This window comes from Carettochelys insculpta, chromosome 2 (genome assembly GCF_033958435.1).
Source record: "Carettochelys insculpta isolate YL-2023 chromosome 2, ASM3395843v1, whole genome shotgun sequence".
Lineage (NCBI taxonomy): Eukaryota > Metazoa > Chordata > Testudines > Carettochelyidae > Carettochelys > Carettochelys insculpta.
The window spans coordinates 40,857,714-40,866,500 of NC_134138.1; the positions used below are offsets into that span (position 1 = coordinate 40,857,714).

At 45.1% G+C, this 8,787-nt stretch overlaps 1 protein-coding gene across 2 annotated transcripts in view; it reads right to left on the bottom strand.

Moving 5' to 3' along the window:
• The window catches only part of FZD6 (frizzled class receptor 6), a 42,147-nt gene extending 35,852 nt beyond the window's left edge, over positions 1-6,295 (bottom strand). For both annotated transcript variants that reach the window (XM_074986820.1, XM_074986822.1), the window contains exons 1-2: positions 6,182-6,295; positions 4,956-5,325 (exon numbers count right to left, since the gene is read on the bottom strand). In XM_074986820.1, the coding sequence (XP_074842921.1) occupies positions 4,956-5,135 (180 nt within the window). In that variant the 5' untranslated portion in view covers positions 5,136-5,325; positions 6,182-6,295. The remainder of the gene's footprint in view (positions 1-4,955; positions 5,326-6,181) is intronic.
• Positions 6,296-8,787: the final 2,492 nt, after the last annotated feature.

An 8,787-nucleotide genomic window follows, 5' to 3' on the forward strand; every position in this document is an offset into this window, starting at 1 on the left:
GCTATCAGACTTCATCACACAGCTACTCCTCTCTGAAAACAAAAACTACTTCATGACCCCAGAAGGGGGACTGAAGCCAGAGCATCACCCCCCTCACTCCTGCCATTTTGGGACATGGGGGAAGAGAGAAGAATGAGCCCTACTACCCAGAGGCAGGGGAGTCCAAAGCTGAATCCCAAGGGATTGAACCCAATGTTGGGGTCCTGTAACTTTTGCACCGCAGTCAAAGGTGGAAACCCTTTGACTTCTGGTTCAGGTCCATTCACCAGCCAGTTTAACACCAATCCTGGCAATCCCATTAAAATGAGGTCTGACATACTTTAGGGTTATGACCCTCACTTTGAGGACCACCACCTACTTGGCAAGTTAAGATATATGTAAGTCAATTCTTCTTGCTGCTGTATCACTTTTGTTTTTTTTCTCTGAACTGCCTTTTGCTTGTCAATATCTACATGCTTTTAGTCTGAAATTGTGAACAATATGTTTTCAGATACACAGTGGATGAAATCTCTTTTGTTGGATCAACTTCTGGTGAGAGACAAGCTTTTCACCTTACAAAGAGCTCTTTGGCACAGAGTACATTTTCCATACCGACATGGCTAAACAGAAGGTGGAATAGATTGTTTGGCACAGCTAAAACATTTCAAGAGACCATTCAAAATGATGCACTCTACTTCCCCTCTGATGATTGGGAAATGTTTAAACAGGGGAAAAAAACACCTGGGAGGGGTGTATGAGTGAAAGTGGGTCATAGTGTTGTAACAAACAATAGCGTCTCATTCAATCTATGATTTAATATCTAGCAAAGTTGTGTTTAACCTCCTAGGCTAATCTTCTGAAGGCATTATACAGATTTCCTTTGGGAACAGAGGTCAGATACAGAGCAATCCACCCACAGTTGACATGGTATTTTAAACAAACACAGGCTCAGGAGTTTAGATTACTAACTTTGCTAGATACTAAAAAACCAAGGACAACAGATCTATCCCTGCAATTAATAATAAATTGAATCTAGATAGCCAAGTCATCTCAGAGTCAGAGGAGACTGAAGGAGAAAGCTTGGAAGGAGGTAACAGGCCACTTCACCTTGAACTGTCCCTCAAAATATGTACTACACCACACAGGAGAGTAGGTTGGTGGCGGGGCTGGTGTAGCTGCAAGGCCAGAGGCGCTACAAGCTTGGGGCGCTGGCTCCTAGAAGCAGATGCATAACCCTCCTCTCCTTTGGCTGCAGTAGTTCCAGGGAGCAGAGCCTTGGTTAGAGCCTGTAGTTAGACATTTGTATTCAGACAGGGATTCTGGAAGCAAGCCAGTCACTGCAGCCCCAGGGGCTCTGTGCACTGCCCCTGTCAGCTTTCATAGGCCTGTCTCCCATTCCCAGCCAATGAGAGCTGACTGGAAGCTAAGCTTGCAGGCAGGAGCTACCCTCTGAGACTCCCAGTCTTTTCCTCCACCACATACGAATAAGGGGCCATGTAGGTCACTCTTGGGAACAGGCTGGTGGAATGGGGCAGAGGCATTCAGCACACAGTTAAATTATGATAGACTGTCAAACTCCCCAGGATTGACCAGTCAATCACAATCAGCTGGTCAGTGACCACTGATCTAGCCTGATTTCACACAACACACTCCAGAGGAATTCCCTGAGTTCTACTTCAAACATGAATGAATTCATCTTTTAGAAAGATGCCCCAGGGGAGCGGTGGCCACCAGCACCCCACACCCCCAGGGAAGCAGCTACTCACTAATAACTAAGTTCACAAACCTTAAGTTCACAGATGTGGGGACCTTGCTGTACCTTATTTCTAATCAGAAGGCATCTAGCTTCAGCCAATGGATCTTGTCCCACCTTTATCAGCTAGACTGAAAGACTATTATCCAGTTTCTGTTCTTCCCAGAGGCATTTATAATTTGTGATTAAGCCATCCTTTAACCTTCTCTTAAAATGGACCTTGTTAAGATAAGGAGAGTTCCTTGAGTCTTTACTAATCTGACATGTTTTCCAATCCTGTCACCATTCTTGGGCACCTGATGTAGCCACAGTATTCCAGTAGTAACTGCACAAGCACCAGACAGAACTTCCCCGATTTTACCTTATTTATATATCCAGGAACCCATTAGCATTTTTGCCACAGAATTGTACTGCGAGCTCAGGTTCAGTTGATTAGCCACCTTAACCCGCAAGCTCTATTCAGAGTCACTCAAGATAGAGTCCTCCATCCTCCAAGTACACCCTACATACACTTTTTCCCCTAGATTGTTATTGTTGGGGGCCCCATGAAAATTGGTATCACTTATGAGACTAGGCACAGAAAATTGTGCATTTCTTGTTGGCTGGTAAACTTTACCATAACTTTAAATACAACAGAACTTCAGAGTATGAGCATGAGAATTATGAACAGAACCGTCAACCATATACCTTATTTCACTCAAGCAGCAATGAAACCAATACAACTAAATCCCAAGAAGTGTGAATTACTTTAAAAAAAAAAAAAAAAAAAAAAAAAAGAAAAGCAGCATTCTTCTGCACAGTAAAATTTCAGAGCTGTAGTAAGTCAACATTCAGTTGTAAATGTTTGTAAGTAGTGGAGTTATGAACCTCTACTCCCAAGATGTAGAGCCTCAGAATTACCAACTATAGAGAACTCCCTGTCCTAGAGAAGGCAGATAAAGCACGGAAAAAAGCAGTTTAGTCCATTTTCATAGTAATTTAAGAAACGGAGGGGGAGGGGAGGAACTTTAGGTTCAATTCTGTGTCAATTAGCTTTGCTCTGTCATCCATCACCATATACAAACAGCTTATGTACATTAACTACAATCTGAAGTGGCGGCTCTCACTCACAAAAGCTAAAAACCTAATGAATCTGTTCAAGGCGCTACAGGGCAGCTTGCTGTTTGTGACCTTACAGACTAACATAGCTACCCCTCTAATACATTAATGAGGTTAGCTACTCAACTGTGCTGCAAAGCAGGGAAGTGGGCATGCCCATTTACAGATGATCGGCTAAAGCAGAGCCCACTCACATCTTTCTTTGAACTTTTTCCTCCCAAATGAATACCACCATAGAATATCCTCCACATGACCCTCTGAAGGATAAAGGAAAGAGAGGGAGAGGATACGACAAAGGAGAAAGGGCCTCTGCACATGTTTCTCGTCCTATGCATCTACACTAGATCTGGCTCCCCCAAATATATCTCCCTGGCTCTAGTGCAGCTATACAAAAAAGTTTCTTCACTTCCTGTAAATACCAATACAAAGTGAAGGTGAGCTACACGAACGAGGTAATAACATAACCTGTTGCTCTATCATCTGTACTACAAAATTTCAAAGCCCAAGAAAACAGAATATACACCCTTAAAATACTCCATTGAAGTGTCACGAGAGCCTGCCTGGAGGCCTCCACGAAGTCATAAACAGTGATAAAACAGAAGTGGCAACAAGGGACATCAGACCCCATTATGCAGCTGTCTGCAACTTTTGACAAAGTGTCTTTGCCCATGAAAGTTTATGCAACAAAAAAAATCTGTTAGTCTATAAGGTGCCCCAGGACTTCATTGTTTTTGCAGATATAGACTAACACAGCTTACCCCTCTGATAAGCGTACTATAGAAATTTTCAGAAACAGTTGATTTGGGATAATTAGTGTTTCTTTTCTTGTTAACTTTCAAAACAGATGCGTTGTTCTTTTTAGAAAACTTAGTCAAGTGACATCAAGAAACAAAGAATGGGAAGCGAGATGAGATGTCATGCTGTGCCGCCCTGGTGCACAGCGCATAAAGTAACTCAGGAGGGATAGGAAAGACAACTTTACGCTACTTTTGCGCTCTTTGGAGTGGTCATGGTTTAACTTGCCAATGGGCATAATTTACACATTCCAGGGAACTGCTTTAAGTTCTAATATTTCCAGTTCTGTCTATGGGCAGCTCTGCAATACAGAGATGCCCAAACAGCCATTGGAATGTGTGCAATTATCTCCTAATACCATTCCCACTCCTTCCTCAGGGTGGAGCACTTTCTCAGTCAAGGATTAGCAATAATTTTTGATAGGTGGATTTTGGAAAGTGGTCAAGGATTGCATGTTTCTATAGAAGGGGTACGGGGTCCCAGATGAAGGTGGAGTGCAGAAGCAACTCAGGGTAAGGGACTGGGGTACTGTAGAGGGTGGGGGGGTCTGAGGGCATATTGGGATGCAGGGCCCTGGAGGGAGTATGGTGCAAGACAGAACTCTGGCCTGGGGGAGGGATATGGGAAGTGTCAGGGAGGGAACTGGCAGGCAGAAGTGGGTAGGATGCTAGACACAGGTTCTGGATGGGAGAGGCTCACCTAAGCAGCTCTTGAGCAGTAGCACTCTCTGACAGGCTCCCCTGCCTCCCAGCAGTCCTAGACCACTGAAAGGGGCTGCCTGTCCCATGTGGGTGCAGGAACAGCATGAGAAGCTCCCCTCTCCTCCCACCCCCCGCACACAGGAAATAGCAGGGACCAGCCAGCTTCACGAGTGCTGCTGCTCCATGCTGCTAGAGAAGGACATAGGCCAGATTAACAGGCTTGGTGGGTTGGATCAGGCCCATGGGCAGTATCTTGCCTGCTCATGTTCTAGGTAAAGCGGCAGAAATGTAGCACTTTAAAGACTAACAAAATAATTTAGGGTGATGAGCTTTTGTGGGACAGAACCACTTCTTCAGATCCATCTGTCCCATAAAAGCTCATCACCAAATAAGTCATTTTGTTAAGTCTTTAAAGTACTACACTTCTGCTGCTTTTTTTGTTGGAGTACAGACTAACACAAGCTACCTCTCTGTTACATGTTCTAGTTCATCTGGGCAGCCAGTTTCCTTCCTACCATTTCAAGAAGGCAGAAAAGTTTATCCTGTTTACAAAACATTTGTTTCCAATTGTTCCATTATATTAGTTGAATGAAACAACAAGTATTACAACACAGGACCGCACAACTCACCTCCATTTGGACAGCTGCAGTATCCTGGTCATAATGTCCCATTATATTTGGAAAAAATGTCATATTATAGGTCATTCCTGTGCATCTGGGAATAGTAACTGGTTCACATGTGAATAGACTGTGCCCTTGTACCAGGAGTAAGAGTAAAGAATAAGTCACAAAAAATACAAGTATTCCCATTTTCACTGAGCCTTCTGATTTTGGCACATACTTGATCAGTGGTTACAGAGATTATCTTGACATATAAAAATCAATGTTCATCTTGGTCTCTTTTTTCAGAAGAAGATGGTCAAACTCCTTACATCTCATGAGACTGTCCCATGCTATACAATCTTGATTTCTTGAAGAGTCTTTTTCTTCTATTTGTAAACTGTAAAAACAAAAAGACATTACACATAGCAGCTTGGCTGTAACTAGCCATACAAAGGCCAGTAAACAGCAAACAGTACACTCTGTAGCAGAAAAAAAAACCTGGTTTCTATAAATCCGTAAAAACAAAGACACTTCCTTCCACACATTTCCTTCAGGGAGAGGGACCACCAGGTCTCATGCTCCTTTCACTTGACAGGGGCTGGCAGGGACCTCAAGACGACATCAAGTCCAGCCTCTAGGTTGTGGCAAGACCAAGTCAAGCTAGATCATCCCTGACGACAGGTGTTTGTCTCGTCTCAGTTTCCTAAATCACGGAACACTAAAGAGCACCCACGGCGTGTGCGTGTAAGACCCTTCCCCGTGGGTCAGGCTCGCTGGACTGAGGTGAACCGCCAAAGCGTGAGCGTAAAGCGGGCGGTCAGGCGGCGGATTTCAGTCGAGCGGGCCCTGGCCGATGGCTGTACCCAGCGGCCGCCCGTGCCCCAGGATGAGCTAAGCACAGCCCCCTCTCCCCGCCGCTGGGGTCGCTGACACAACTGAGCTTTCGCCTTAGCTACAGCTGCGGCCTCCGTCCCGGCTTCCAGCCGGTCCCTGGGAAGCGGCACCTGGGGCGGGACTCAGGAAGTGGCGGAGAGCCCCCGCCGGCACAGAACGCGCCCCGCCCAGCGGCTTGGGGAGCGCGGCCCACCGCCGACGCGACGCGACCACCGCCCCACACCTGCCCTCAGCCCCGGCCGCAGCCCCTGGCGGAACAGGGGGCGGGGGCGGGGGCGCGCGCTTCACCCAGTTCCCCTACCGGCTGCAACGGCCGCCCCACTGCGACCACCGAACCCCAACGGGACGTGGCACCTCACCTGGCGCCCAATCGCGCGATATTTGAAAGCGGCGAGGGGCGGCGCCCGCACCTCCCCGTGGCCCGACAGATGCGCGCCGCCTGCCGCGCGCCGCCGCCCGTCAGCGCAGAGCTGGGCCTGGCTACCTAACAACCAGCGGTGCAGGGGAATACCGTAAACCCTGTAATAGCTGTGCTGTCCCAGGCGCCTGCCTGAACAGTGCCGTGAGGGGTGGGGGGCGGGGTTACTCGCTGTAGTGCGGTGTCACCCTGTCGGTAGTCCCCCTGGGAAGGAGCCAGGTTTTGAGCTCAGAGCTGGGCCCTCCTGAGGCTTCATGGCACCTTATGCCATACTATTAAACTGGTGCCCCATGCCCAATGGCTGCTGGGGGCTGGGATTTTTTTATAGCTGCGATTTTATCATCTTCAGCAACACCCTAATGAAATCTTTTAAAAACATTTAAGCTAAGTCCCAAGCAGACTGTAAGACGCTACAGAGGGGTCTTCATAAATTGGGTGATTGGGCAACAAAATGACAGATGAAATTCAATGTTGATAAATGCAAAGTAATGCACTTTGGAAGCTATAACCCCCAACTGTAAATATAAAATGATGGGGTCTGATTAGCTGTTACCACTCAAGAAAGAGATCTGGGAGTCATTGTGGATAGTTCTCTGAAGACATCCACTCAGTGTGAAGCGGCAGTCCAAAAAGCTAACAAAATGTTGGGAATCATTAAGAAAGGAATAGATAATCAGACAGAAAATGTCATATTACCTTTATATAAATCCATGGTGTGTCCACATCTGGAATACTGTGTACAGATGTGGTCACTCCATCCCAAAAAAGATATATCAGAATCGGAAAAGGTTCAGAAAAGGGCAACAAAAATGATTAGGGGTATGGAGCCTATGCCATATGAGGAGAGATTAATAAGAGTGGGACTTTTTAGCTTGGAAAAAAGACAATTAACGGGGGGTATGATAGAGGTATATAAAATCATGACTGGTGTGGAGCAAATAAATTAAGGCATTGTTATTTACTCCTTCTCACAACACAAGAACTAGGGCATCACCAAATGAAATTAATAGGCAGCAGGTTTAAAACAAACAATAGGAAATATTTTTTGACACAACACACAGTTAACCTGTGGAACTCGTTGCCGGAGAATGTCATGAAGGCCACGACTATAATAGAGTTTAAAAAAAAACCTAGATAAATTCATGGGGGATAGGTCCATCAACAGCTATTAGCCAGGATGGGCATGGACAGTGTCCCTAGTCTCTGTTTGCAAGAGGTTGGAAGTGGATGACAGGGAATTGATCACTTGATGATTACCTGTTCTGTTCATTCCCTCTGGGGCTATGGTCTGACCCCGTATGGCTGTTCTTATGTTCTTATATTAATGCCCTATAGACCAGTGTTTCCTAAACTTTTTGAGCCCATAGAACCCCAAAGAATAATATTTTTATGCAGAGTGCTTATGATAATTTTCTTCAAAGAACTGTGGTCAGACAAAAAACATTTAAACAGACAGACCCCCTTCTTCAGATCTATATTTGTGGTCTGTCCCATGAAAGCTCATCACCTAATGAATTATTTTGTTAGTCTTTAAAGTGCTACAGGGCTGCTGGTTTGTCTTGTTAAATCTAGTGTGTTAGTCTAGAGGAGTGGTTCATAAATGGGGTTCCATGAACAACTTGCAGGAGTGCCATGAACATTTGGAAAAATACACTGATGTTATATATTTTCCATTATTAAAACCAGTTACAATGTTACGTCTTCATTGCTGTGATGAAATTATTTCATTTTTGTTTTTGCTCTCTCTGTTGCTGTTTGTTTTTTGTCTCACCACAGTTCTTTGAAGAAAATTATCATAAGCATTCTGCATAAAAATATTACTCTTTGGTGTTCTATGGGCTCAAAAAGTTTAGGAAACACTGGTCCATAGGGCGTTAACATAAGAACAGCCATACTGGGTCAGACCATAGCCCCAGAGGGAATGAACAGAACAGTGGCCAATGCCAGGACTGCTGGTTTGTTTTGTTAGAATACAGACTAACAAGGCTATCTCTCTGTTACTATTCAATATTAGATTTAGAAACTGACAGGTTTTGGCAAATGCCTGTTAAATCTTATTTATTAGGTAATGAGCATTTGTGGATAATATCCACTTCATCATCGGCCTGTTAAATGGCTTCCTCACCTCTTGAAAGGCTCTTTTACATGTTCTGCTAATAGCTCTGGCAGGCTTTTTCACTTTTATGCCAACTGGATCCTTTCAGGAGAAAGCAGAGCCTCTGAAAGGGGATAGAAAGAGACATCTGTGTATTCTGCATATGGGTAGGGATAGTGCTGGCTAAGAATTTCAACAGTGTTTTGTACCAGTAAATTATATTGGTGCAACTTTCTCAAGGTGGTAAACGCTAATATTGGGAATCAGCACACCTGGATACCATTTCCTCATATGCCACTGATCCATTCTGTGGCTTTGGGCAAATCACACAACCACTAGTCTCTGTAAACTGGAGGTAAAAATGCCTCAGTGAAGTGGAACAAGCCAGGTGGGAGCTAGCAGAGTGGCTGTCCAGGTTACGAAGTTATTGTATGCAGCTCAGAAGGCCAGCA